At 42.5% G+C, this 13,805-nt stretch overlaps 1 protein-coding gene across 1 annotated transcript in view; it reads left to right on the top strand.

The window, feature by feature from the left end:
* The first annotated feature begins 5,562 nt into the window (after window positions 1–5,562).
* LOC133107604 (retinal guanylyl cyclase 2-like) overlaps window positions 5,563–13,805 on the top strand; it is a 28,992-nt gene continuing 20,749 nt past the window's right edge. The window contains exons 1-6 of the mRNA XM_061216589.1: window positions 5,563–6,298; window positions 7,294–7,595; window positions 8,788–9,142; window positions 11,104–11,188; window positions 11,388–11,484; window positions 12,032–12,157. Coding sequence (XP_061072573.1) covers window positions 5,563–6,298; window positions 7,294–7,595; window positions 8,788–9,142; window positions 11,104–11,188; window positions 11,388–11,484; window positions 12,032–12,157 — 1,701 coding nt within the window. The remainder of the gene's footprint in view (window positions 6,299–7,293; window positions 7,596–8,787; window positions 9,143–11,103; window positions 11,189–11,387; window positions 11,485–12,031; window positions 12,158–13,805) is intronic.

Consider the following 13,805-nt stretch of genomic DNA (forward strand, 5'->3'; position numbering starts at 1 on the left):
GGTTAACAAGCATGAAGATGTGAAGAAGCTGCGTGTCAATATTCAGTTGATTAGTGAGATTGTTGCACACTTAATCAAGAGATGTGAACGAAAACAGGTTGAGATCAATGAATAGTTTAAAGACAAGTTTTGTGCCCCACCAGCTTTCAGCTCACCAGACACCGCTGGCATCACAGGTCATTTCTTACCTTCTGTCCTGTGAAGAGCTCTGTCACCCGATTGCAACATTTCAGGAATGCCATTTTTGTTCAGCTATGGCAAAAACTGGCAGAGAACTATTATTTCTAAAGAGACAGTTTAAAGATGGGACAGAAGCTGTTAACTGTTTTGGTGTCGTGGTTTGGGTTTTTAAAGGTACAATAGGTAATTTCGGACCACAGCACTGTTTATACTTCCCACTGTCTAAGAATGTAACGCTTAATATAAATCGTTATTATACAGTTCAGTGTTCTCGTGCACGTTTTGGAAAGCTGACAGTGACAAACGCAACAGAGCAGTCTTTTCGTAGTGTTCTAGTAAGAAAATGTTACGCCGAACAAGAGACTTTATGAGATTTTGACTTTGGTGTGCTACACAACACTATTTATAGTTTTCACTTTAGATAACCAACTATATTGTGAGCAAGCAAGTTATTTGGCTGTGTAACTAGCTGGCTATATAACAAGATATGATAGTCTACCACAAACGATGCAACTGCAACTTACAGTTTGAGAGAAATAAAGGTTTATGGATGATTGAACATGTAAAGAGACAAAAGTAACATGTAACTGCCCAAATTGCACTCCAGACAAGTGATCACTGAAACTCATTCTGCTGTTGCCTAGCCTATCTAGTTATAAAACAATACCAGTTCGCTATATCAAGAAAATTAGCGATTACTAGTTAGCTTCCTGAATGTACAAATATCCACCTGAAGCACAACGCTTGTGCAATCGCTACAAATGTTCGTATTGCCTATATTTTATTGTAAGTGGGTATTTGTAAATTCTTCAAGCTAACTACAGCTAATTTGCATGTTGCTACCGATAACAACCTGGTATTGTTTTATAACTAGATATGTAGTCTTCGCTTGGATAATAAGCAAAGAGTTTCAGTGATTGCTTGTCTGGAGTGCAGTTTGGGCAGCGACAGGTACAATCAGAATAGGCCCGCAGAATGCCATTGGCTGTGGCAGTTGGAACCATTTTTCAACCAATGAGCTTTAATTGCGGTACAACTGTAAAATGTTTTGATACATTTGACGGCCCGACAAATGTACACTTTGAAACCCGAATTTAAGGACTATAAATGCATGTAGAGGGTGAGTCAACATGTCAGTGAGCATTTTTTAATGATAGGAAGGAATGATTTACAACAGTCTTGTAACAATGTTTTAACACAGAAATCTTACCTATTGTACCTTTAAGAGAGGACTGATCTACTGCGTGTTTAAAGCAGGCAGAGACAGTGCCGGTGACTAAGCAGGCCTTGATAATGCAGAGAATGCTGTTACTGATAACATCAAATAACTCCATAAAGAAAGGGGGTGGGATAGTATCACGCAGGGAGGCAGTGGGCTTCATGTGAGATACCAGCAGGAGAGGGAGACTGGCTCAAACATTAAAGATAGCAGGAGGAGAGGGAGACTGGCTCAAACATTAAAGATACCAGGAGGAGAGGGAGACTGGCTCAAACATTAAAACAGTGCTGCGCACCACACAGGGAGAGGTGTCAGAAACAGAGGGAGTGTGTTCTCGATCTTGTCAATAAAAAATCTTTGCATGTTTCAGCAAATCCATCAGCAGCATGGCAACCAGAGAGTTAAGTATAGAGCTGATGGTTCTAAAGAGAATCAAGAGTCTATGGTAGTTATTTGAAGTTATGTCTGAAAAATATTTTCAGACTGAGGTTTTTTGGAGTCCAAGAGCCTTAGAAATGGCTTTGTAACACTTTCCAGACTGATAAATTTCAACAACTTAAAAAGAAAAATCTTCTGGAATCCTTTGATTGTGGCTTAGTGGCATGTAGATACTTTGTGGTGACCACTTCTCTCTGATGGCAAAGTACAATATGAGAGAGATTTAGATTCAACAAGGCTGGCTCAAGCCTGGCTTGATCAGCCAAATCTAATAATAAATTACATTTGGTTAATTGTTAGATTAAGTAACTAAATGGTTAACTGCTTTTCATGTGGGTGATAACTTGTTTAATTAAATACATTGTTTTTTGTGTTTGTGTGTGTTTTTTTTTTTTTACACTGTCTCACTTTGTCCAGTATTGCATTTTGCCTAAACAGCTGAAACCATTACATGTGATAAATACGCTTTTAGTGAATTTAGACACTATTTAGTAAACAATGCCAATTTAACCTAGGCTAACATTGGCAGGGATATTGCTCGCGGTTGGACGCTATGTGCTTACGTTTATGGAATCTATGGCAGAAAACGTTATCTGTCCCCTTTCAACGATGACAAGTGTTAAGCGGTTTTAATAAGGGTACAAGCAAAGCAAGCAACGGGAAAACTGCAACGGCTCGCCTGTTGCTCGTGTCTTCTTCGTTACTACGGACCGTGGCGGCAACGACGTCAGTTACGCGGCAGAGCTCCGCTGAGCAGTCCCGCCAAGGCGTAAAGAGGTTCTCCGTCATACGAAACATCAGTTTGCAAAGAAGTGTCAATCCCAACATATTCCCCGCGGGGGCTTCCTGGTCGTCAGGATTTAAGGTCCCAGTAGGTCCGCTTCTTACAAGAAATGATTACGCGTTTGCCCTAAAATGAACCTAACGGGTGGCATAAATACCTCAAAACTAGGTAGAGAATCATCACTAGTTGGGTAGGCTGCTGTTCAAAATGAGAATAAGTCAATAAAGTAAACATGCTGAAAGACCGTGACTATGAGAAAAGGAGCATTTAACTTTTAAGTTTTCTTTGGACAGTTATTATTGACAGCTTAATAGAAACCTTATCACATCCTTTTAATCACTTACTCTCTGCATTTATAACTCATTAATGTCTGTAGCTTATTTCTCGTTTTTATTTTGTAGCTACTTGCGTGAAAAAAACGTTAAATGCAGCTTTTCGCGTAAATAAAGGAAATAATATTTTATAGTATTCATGTTATATTTTATTTCTAATTCTATTCAACGGATTTAAATTCATTATGTAGCCTGTTTGTATTTGTCGCGTGGCACAATCGAATAGAGCGCGCAATCAAAACAAGGCAAATAGCTGACGCACGCTAACGTGGTGCGCACCGGGGATGTTCGCTGGGAGGCCCTGTCGTTAAGTTTAATTATTCCCTGTACACCTCGCTGCAAATTCAATTGAACAGTCGAGGCTGTCGCCCTGATGTGAACACATTACCCTAATTACAGCCATGTGGTATCGTACCAAACTGTCTCCATGGCAAAGCTGGTCGGCCCACTCCGGTCAAATTCCATATTGTTTACTGTACATGAGCCCGGAGTTAACAGCATATTGCCCAGAAAGACATACCGTATTACGTTGTGGCCAATGACCTTGCTGCAACATTTAGAATAAATCTTAATCTTTTCATACTCTGCTATGGAAGACCAGAAAAAAAAATGTGTCTACTAAAGACAAATGCTTTAATGATTTATTCACCGATTGGTTGTGAAAGAAAGGGTGTAGCTCTGTGCCTAGATTTATTTTTTATTTCTCTTTTTTAAAATATTTATTTTGCGAATAGAAGCTCAATTCTGAATCTAATATTAAAGAAATGCCTCATACCTCTGGTTTAATATTTCATACCAAGGATTCAAGGGGGCATAGCTATATCACGAACTCAAGCAAGGTGTAAATAAGTTTTACTTGACTGATCGCGATATAAAATGCAGTGGAACAATTTATTTTCCAATTAGCCCACGCGTCCACGAGACTACGAGATCATACGCCACGGTCGCACTGTTAGTCAGGTCTTTTGAAAGAGCATTACTGGTCAAGGTCGGCTGGTAGGCTGCAATTTTTTCAATATTGGAAAATGTCCGAGGAAACTTTGGGAATATGTGGGGATTCTGTAGTGATTTATCCGTGTGTCTTTGCCGTCAGTTTATTCTCATTATCATCAATTCCAGTTTCAAATTTTCACACGAATTCTGCATTATTCATATATGTTAAAATAATGTATCCAGCTTGTAAATAACTTGTCACTGGTTGGCTACGACTGTAGACTATACATTAACTTTTCCTTGTTTTAGCTAATTCGCAAAATCCACTCTTTAAAGATACGTGACAACTTTCACATACATAATGCATATGGACCCCAATGGACGTATGTAGCTATTCTGTTAGGTTCGAATTAACATTGCACATTTTACTGTGTAGGAGTTTTACCAGTTGAATCACTATATTGAATAAAGACGTTCAACAATTGACTTAATCCGCGAGAAAAACAGCCGATGTCATGTTCTTGCTCATACAGGACAATCTTATTCATAAATCTTGGGAATTAAATCGACCTCCCCAAAATGTTTGAGCATATTTCTGTATTTGCCAAATTCTCTATTTACAAGTTATGTTCCACACCTTTGCAATGCTTTCTTGTTTATATAATGAAGCAGACGTTTTCAAATAAACAGTGGAATTTTAAACACTCATTCGATTAAGTTATAGGCCAGAGTGTTTAAAATTCCATTGTTTATTTTAAAATGTATACTTGTATCATCTTCAGTCAAGGGAAATGTATCAGTCAAGCTTTAAAGTTTATTTTAAGAAAAATAAACATATTTACATTGTAATCTCACAAAATAATGTTATAGGATTGACTGGAGTAGACACAAACGGTCGCACGATGAACTCTACCTCAACAAAACTCTGGGACGCCTAAGTAGCTCTCCAGAGTGCTGAAGTTGTCTCTCACCGCGGGCGCTGAGGACGCAGCGCGACATCAACCGTCCGTACCGCCTCCCTTTGGAAAAAAACACTGCACAGCTAATGAGCTACTGCCTCTCGAAATCTCGCAAACCAATTAGTTTTAATTTCAATTCACACTGAAGTTTAGAGCCGTGATTTTTTATCTCGTTGATTCGTTGTTTAACTTCAATATTGCCTTGGCGGAATTGTTGAAAATGTGTCGATTAAAGTAAGGAGTGGACAAACCAAGAAAACAAACAAAAAAGGGAAGTTTGAATATGATTACAAACTTGAGCCTGGCAATGTCCGCCACTGCCAGTGATGGACTGATTAAAACGGACGGTGAGCGAAACCAATTGATGTTAACATTTCCTCAGTCGTTGCTTAATTGTTAAGAGCCTATTGTGTGTAAAATAGCCTACTTAATCTATTATAAAGGTATTCAGGCAATTCTATATGTTGGCGCTTATAGAAAATATGTAAATTGACAAACGTAAATTGTAAATTTATGTGGCGAGTAACTGGTTGAAATCTCTTTGTGCACGTTTGCGTTTCATATTTAACGTTTTAACACTGCGAAGCTAATGAAAAGATGTAAGCTACATAGCCTACATAATGTGACTGCTCTCGCAAAATGTGTGCTTTAGGCCTACACTTTATTGTCTCACTTACAATTATTTAAATGTACATCTGCCTCTGACGCTCAGGGAAAATGCCGCACATTGCTCTGCATTTCAGAGCCTTTCAGCTTGACTTTCGGTGTTGCCCTGTTCTCGGGAATAAACGCCAGTCAGCAAGACTACGGTCTCGTAGTTGTATACTGTGGATCGTTCTGGGCACTTTGATGTTTTCTTGTGGCGTGCAGTGTCAGGTCTTTAAAGTAGGAGTCCTAGGGCCCTGGAACTGTGACCGAGTCTTCTCAAAAGCCCTCCCCGGAGTGGCAGCAAAGCTGGCAATGCGTCGGGTCAAAAATGACCCCAGTTTAGACTTAGGCGATCAACTCGACTTTGCAGTCCTTCAAGAAACATGCAAAACGTCGAAAGCCTTGGCCAGGTTTGTACAGTTGGAGAACACATCGCAAGCCTTCGTCGGTCCTGCCAACCCTGGGTACTGCGACGCCGCCTCGCTTTTGGCCCGGAACTGGGACACGGCCATGTTCTCTTGGGCTTGCCTTAATTATGGACTGGATAGGTTCCAGGGCTACCCTACTATTGCCGGGCCTTTGTCTTCACCGGCGTGGGTGCTTTTTACTGTACTCAAGTACTTCGGCTGGGCCAAAATAGGCATCGTGTCTTCTAGGAAGGATATATGGATGGACACGGCGACAGAATTGGCCAACTCCCTCCGGAGTTTGGGACTTCCGGTGCGCATAGTGTCACCTATAGGGGATAACACCAATGAGACGGAAACTACTCTCAGGGAAATTCTAGAAGATGGAAACATAAAAGGTAACAATGGTTGACCCTCCATCTTTAAAAGTCATGATTTCAGATCAGATTGCAATAACTTGCATTTGCTATTTCTGGGGATGAACTTGCTGGGTCTCCTGCTTGTAGTGCATGCCACACACCGCACAATGAGAATATACAGAAAAGAATTATACAGAAACATAATTGCAAACTGTAAGAATAGAAATAAAAAGTCAACAATTTAGTTTTCAGTTGAACATTAATTAAGTGAATATGCTTTTTAAATGGAACTCACTGAACAGCAGAACAGAGGGATACTGAGTAATGTATTCTCTCATGGGATAATTCACTATTCATGCAGACGGTTCATTACCACTGGATTCCCATTAAGTGGAATGCTGAAAATGCCCAAAAACTGCGCTGCACATGAAATGGTAGAATGCAAACTGAGTTCCCATTAACGCAATATCTGGAATTACCTTAATAACATTACCTATAACATTAATTATTTTCCTCCAAAAATAATTCATGAGTGTATGTTTATATTTAACATTCAGACATTACATTTAGGCTATATTCAATATTTACATGTAACATTTATTTGTGTATGTTGTTATTTTTATATGTAATGTGTAATGATGTATATATATACATTATATGTTACATTACATTAATGGCATTTCAGCAGACGCTCTTATCCAGAGCAATGTACAATTGATTAGACTAAGCAGGAGACGATCCTTCCCAGGAGCAAAGCAGGGTTAAGGGCCTTGCTCAAGGGCCCAAAGGCTGTGTAGATCCCACACCAGGGATCGAACCACTGACCTTGCGGGTCCCAAGTTTGCTAATGCACAACATTGCTCTTGGTGATTACAAAAATGTATTTCATGAATTTCTCAAATATCAAAAAATATATTTATGAAAATTGTAGTTCACTTACATAAATTTTTACACACATCACCTCATGTGCCGGTAGTCCTCACACACTACACATGAGGATGTGTGTTCACTGCCATTATGTCTATGTGTTCTAGTCATAATCATGTGCATGCACTCCGTGCTGATTGGTGGAGAGCAGCAGGTGGCCTTCCTGGTGAAAGCCAATGAGATGGGCCTGACAGCCGGGAGGTATGTCTTCCTGCCCTACGACACTCTGCTCTACAGCCTTCCGTACGCCAACAGCACCTACCTGGCATTACAGAACAACAGTGCCCTACTGCAGGCGTACGATGCTGTGCTCACTGTTACCATTGCGTCCGAGCTCACGTCCTTCACCGATGCCTTCGACACAGCCCAGCGGCTCAGAGAAATTCCTGCGTCTTATGACCCTCAGCAGGTGAGTGCTCCCCTCTTCAGCGTTACTCCTGAAATCAGAGCAACTGAGGATGTTTTTTGTTTTCATTTGTGGATGGATTTCGCTTAAATTACATTGCCTTCATTGTGTGATTTGTTGTGAAAACAATCATTCTGCATTTAGAATCACTGATAAAGTTGCCTTTTGATCTATAATAAGTTTTAGCAGAAGTCCTTTCTTGAATTTTTTTCTTACTTTAGTCATCTAAAAAAAAGCATGTTTACCTTTATACACAATTAAATTGTCAGTGTTATATCAACTCATACAGCGTACATATGGTCCTACTCTATAATTATAAGAATAATTTATAATAATATACTTTGTTATTTAGCAATTTATCCAAAGCGACTTACAGTTGATTAGCCTAAGTAGGGGACAATCCCTGTGGGGTTGAAGGCCTTGCTCAAGGGCCCAACAGCTGTGTGGATTGTGGCTACACTGGGGCTTGAACCACCAACCCAGTGGTGGTCCCAGTCATGTACCTTAGCCGCTAGACTACAGGCTGCCTCCAATTGGGCCCATATGGGCTCAATCAGAGTTGAATTAACACTGCACATTTTACTGCATGTATAGTGTGGCAGCAGACATCTTACACAAGCAGTTATTCACCATAAAATACACAGTGCAACACGAAAGGGCTGGACTGGCTGCAGATTGAAAGGAAACTTCAATGAAAGGAAAGAATTCAATTCAATTTTATTTGTATAGCACTTTTTACAACACAAATTGTCACAAACCAGCTTTACAAAGAGCCCAGGCCTGAGCAAGCCTACAGAGCAAGCCTACAACCCTGCCTCAGGCCTGAGACCCTCTCAGAGCAAGCCTAAGCCTCAGGCCTGCAGGTGTGAGATCCCAGCCGTAAGGCTATGCTCAAGCCCTCAGGCCTGCAGGTGTGAGATCCCAGCCATAAGGCTATGCTTAAGGCCTCAGGCCTGCAGGTGTGAGATCCCAGCCATAAGGCTATGCTCAAGCCCTCAGGCCTGCAGGTGTGAGATCCCAGCCGTAAGGCTATGCTCAAGCCCTCAGGCCTGCAGGTATGAGATCCCAGCCGTAAGGCTATGCTCAAGGCCTCAGGCCTGCAGGTATGAGATCCCAGCCGTAAGGCTATGCTCAAGGCCTCAGGCCTGGAGGTGTAAACTGTGCCAGTCCATTTAAATGACATGGTCCGTTTCAGGTTTCCCCCATGTTTGGAACGGTGTACAACAGTATTTACCTGGTTGCCACGGCAATGGACAGTGCCAGGAGGGCAGGGCAGAGGCTGGCGGGAAGTAACCTGGTGGTTTTTATGAAGAACCTGACCTTCGCCGGGTTTAACCAGAACGTGCGGACGGACGAGCGAGGGAAGGTTCTGGTTGGTTACGTGGTCCTGGACACAGACGGGCAGAACGGGGGTCTGTACCCCACCCACCGCGTGGACCTGGGGACCGGGACAGTGCTCATCGCTGGGGGGCCCGTTCACTTCCCCCAGGGGTCCCCCCCACCCCAGGACGCCCCTTGCTGGTTCAGCTCGGAGGTGCTCTGTGTGGGAGGTGAGGAGCCACATTGCTCTCTAAAACCCAACACACGTGCGGGACATGAGATTTCAACCTACACCAGACCTTTGAATTATAACGTTCTAACTGACATTTTTCACAAAAATAAGTTAGTGTCATAAATACAGTCCAGCTTTCATTTCCTGGTATTTATACCTAGATGTGTTAAACTACTTAGAACATAGCACCTTTGGTATCAGACCACCCAATTTTTAGGTGAGAAAAAGTATTGGAACAGATAGTATTTAAGTAAATGAAAGTAAATAACACTTAATATCTGGTAGCATATCCCCTGTGTGCAAGAACTGCATGAAGCCTGTTGACCCATTGACATCACCAAACTGTTGCATTCTTCTTTTGTGATGCTTTTCCAGGCTTTTACTGCAGCCTCTTTTGGTTGTTGTTTGTTCCAGGGGTTTTTACCTTTTAATCTCCTCTTCAGAGGGTGAAATGAATGCTCAATTGGGTTTGGTGATTGACTTGGCCAGTCTAAAACCTTCTCCCTAATGAAGTTGTTGTGTTGGCAGTGTGCTTAGGTCATTGTCTTGCTCCATGATGAAGTTTCTCCCAATTCGTTTCTATGCATTTCTCCGTAAGTTGGCAGACAGAATGTTTTTGTAGACTTCTGAATTCATCCTGCTGCTACCATCATGAGTTACATCATCAATAAAGCAGCCCACTCCAGAAGCAGCCATGCAAGCCATGATACTTCCTCCACGTGCTTCAGAGATGAGCTTGTATGTTTTGGATCATGAGCAGATCCCTTCTTTCTCCACACTTTGGTGCAGGTTAATCTTGGTCTCATCAGTCCATAAACCTTTGTTCCAGAACTTTTGTGGCTCATCTCTGTACTTCTTTGCAAATTGTAATCCTGCCTTCCAATTCTTACTGCTGATGAGTGGTTTGCATCTTGGGTATAGCCTCCATATTGCCTCCATATTGCTTCTAAGTCTATTTCAAACGGTTGATTGATATACCTTCACCCCTGCCCTGTGGAGATTGTTTGTGATGTCACTGACTGATGTTTTGGGGGTTTTCTTCACAGCTCTCACACTGTTTTTGTCATCAACTGCTGTTGTTTTCCTTGGTCGACCTGTTTGATGTCTGTTGCTCAGTACACCAGCGGTTTCTTTCTTTTTCAGGACATTCCAAGTTGTTGTACAAGCTATCTCAAATGTTTGTGCAAGTTTTTTCTAAGCTTCAAAATAGCTTGCTTTTCTCCCAAACACAGCTCTCTGGTCTTCATATTGGTTTATCTTTTCTAACACAAATGCAGTCTTCACAGGCAAAACTCATGGGTAAAATCAAGAGTAGACATTCATAACTATTTATTGTTTAACCAATCAATCCAACAGGACACGTCTGGGCAACAAGACATACCTGTCAGTCACATGTATTTTTGCTCACCTAAAAATTGGTGATATGGTCTAAGGCAGTGTTTCCCAACTCCAGTCCTCGGGACCCACTTGCCAGAAGGTTTTTATTGTAACCAGTAGCTCACACACCTGATTTAACTAATCAAGGGCATTTTTGGGTCCCGAGGACTGAAGTTGGGAAACACTGGTCTAAGGTGTTTATGAAATCTAGATAAAAATACCAGGAAATAAAAACTGAAATATCGGATTTGTCATCTCATGTACATCTTTTGACCTCCAACTCAATTATCTTCAGCATATAGCAAAAACAAGGGAATTGACCCCGCTGTTTCAATACGTTATGAGGGGAATGTACACACAGCAATACCAAAGGCTGCCATGAGAGGTAACAACCAGCTCGTCAAATTGTGGGTTCTGCTCTTGCTCAGCACACCCAGGGCAGGGGATCAAACCAACAACTCTTTGATTGCCAGACAACCGCTCTTAACCTCCTGAGATAATGTCACCCCCTAGTGATGTATTCCTTGCCAACTGAAAGCCTATTAGTACAAACCTGATCCTCTAAACTTTCCTGTCACACAGGTGTGGATCCTACCTCTATCATCGTGGCCTTCGTGGTTGTTGCTGCTCTGGTCATACTTGGTATTGGTTTGGCTTTCATAATAAGGTAATATCTCTTGCAATGTTTTCCATTCTGAACAAAGAGGAATTCTGAACGGTTCAAATTAAAATGCAATTAATTCATCAATTACTGAAAATTTTTAAAATGTAAAACATACATTTTAAGACAGCAGCTTTTTAGGGCAGAGAGCTAACACTCAGCTGTTGTGTGTTTGTTGACCTTTTATATTATTCCTGATCAACAGGAGGCGGCTCCAGAAGATTCGGCTTTTTAAAGGGCCCAATCGAATCCTTCTGACCCTCGAAGACCTGGCCTTCATCAACCCACAGGGCAGCAGGAGGGCAAGTCTACCCGCTCTCTCGCTCACTCACTCACTCACTCACTCACACACTCACTCACTCACAAAATCACACAGTCACTCATTCACTCACTCATTCAGTCAATCACTCACTCACTCATACACTCACTCACTCACCCACACACTCACTCACTCACTTACAAAATCAGTCAATCACTCATTCATCCACTCATTCAGTCAATCACTCACTCACTCATACACTCACTCACTCACCCACACACTCACTCACTCACTTACAAAATCAGTCAATCACTCATTCATCCACTCATTCAGTCAATCACTCACTCACTCACTCATACTTAGTCACTCACTCGCTCACACACTCACTCACACACTCACTCACACATGCACGATTAGCAGGCTAAAGATTCTCTACAAGAGAGAGCTATTAGCACTCAAGGAGCTGAAATTTGGGGGTGCTTCAAGAGTGGTTGTTTTTTTGTTGAAATGAAATCTCTCCTTCTGAAAATGTGACTTACCATTTGAAAATGACATTTGTATGTTTCTTTAAAGTTTGTTTTTATGTTTAGCAAATCACTGTAGAGGATCTTAGTGAATCAAAAAGTGCGGTGGAAGAAAAGTCCCGGGATCGAGCCCAATCTGTAAACAGCGCTGCCACAGCAACGCATGAGACCTCCAGTGTGGCTGTGTATGAGGTACAGTGTGTGTGTGTATGCGTGTGTGTGTGTGTGTACGAGGTACAGTGTGTGTGTGTGTGAGTGTGTGTGTACGAGGTACAGTGTGTGTGTGTGTGTGTGTGTGTGTGTGTGAGTGTGTGTGTGTGTGTACGAGGTACAGTGTGTGTGTGTATGAGTGTGTGTGTACGAGGTACAGTGTGTGTGTGTGTGTGTGTGTGTGTATGAGGTACAGTGTGTGTGTGTTGTGAGATCCCAGGTAAAAAAACAGGCAGCAAAAGGTTTTAGGTGCAAAAACTGAGGTTAATTTATTTTCACAAAAACAGTGAAGGGCAAGGGGCGATTAGAAAGAACAAAAAAACAGCCAATCCAAAGTTTCCGGCTGGTGGGTTCCCGGTCTCTAAGCTTCCCTTGGCTTAGGGGCCGTGGCACGACTCCAGGCCAGAGGCAAACTGAATGAAAAATCACAAAGTTAGCTCAGTCACAGAATTCACCATAACGCACCTTCCCAGCTCTGGAGAATTCCTGTGTTTTAAAGCCCTTGGCCTCATCACTCAACGCAGCCCATCTGTGCTTGAGGGGGTGTGGCCAGGAGCAGTTACCATCACCAGGTGTGCCTTGTTGGGTCCTGATGAGTTTCAATTATTCAATTATTGTCCTCTAGATTGGTACTCCGTTTCCCTTCAGGGTCCTAAAGCCCTCCAGCATCTCAGTAGGGAAATACCTTCCCTCAATCACCTGACCCAGAGGTATTCTCCAGCGGCAGGCCCTTGATGAGAGCCAGTTTGGACCAGTGATACCCTGAGGGCACCTCGGGGGGCCACAGTGTGTGTGTGTGTGTGTGTGTGTGTGTATGAGCTACCATGTGTGCGTGTGTGTGTGTATGCGGTACAGTGAGTGTGTGCGTACGAGGTACTGTGTGTGTGTGTGTATGAGGTAAAGTGTGTGTGTGTGTGTGTGTGTGTGTGTGTGTGTTTGTGTGTATGAGGTACAGTGTGTGTGTGTGTGTGTGTGTGTACGAGGTTCAGTGTGTGTGAGTGTGTGTGTACGAGGTACAGTGTGTGTGTGTGTGTGTATGAGGTACAGTGAGTGTGTGTGTGTGTGTGTGTACGAGATACAGTGTGTGTGAGTGTGTATGAGGTGCAGTGTGTGTGTGTGTGTGTGTGTATGTGTGTACGAGGTACAGTGTGTGTGTGTCTGTGGGTATGTGTGTGTGTACGAGGTACAGTGTGTGTTTGTGTTTGTGTGTATGAGGTACAGTGTGTGTGTGTGTGTATGAGGTACAGTGTGTGTGTGTGTGTGTATGAGGTCCAGTGTGTGTGCGTGTGTGTATGAGGTACAGTGTGTGTGTGTGTTGTGTGTGTGTACGAGGTACAGTGTGTGTGTGTGTACGAGGTACAGTGTGTGTGTGTGTACGAGGTACAGTGCGTGTGTGTGTGTGTACGAGGTACAGTGAGTGTGTGTGTGTATGAGGTACACTGTGAGTGTGTGTGTGTGTACGAGGTACAGTGTGTGTGTGTGTGTGTGTGTACGAGGTACAGTGTGAGTGTGTGTGTGTGTACGAGGTACAGTGTGTGTGTGTGTGTGTGTGTGCGAGGTACAGTGTGTAGACAGTGTGAATCAGTGTGTGTGAGGTAGAGTGTGAGTCAGTGTGTCTGTGTGTGAGGTA

This window comes from Conger conger, chromosome 13 (assembly GCF_963514075.1).
Source record: "Conger conger chromosome 13, fConCon1.1, whole genome shotgun sequence".
Lineage (NCBI taxonomy): Eukaryota > Metazoa > Chordata > Actinopteri > Anguilliformes > Congridae > Conger > Conger conger.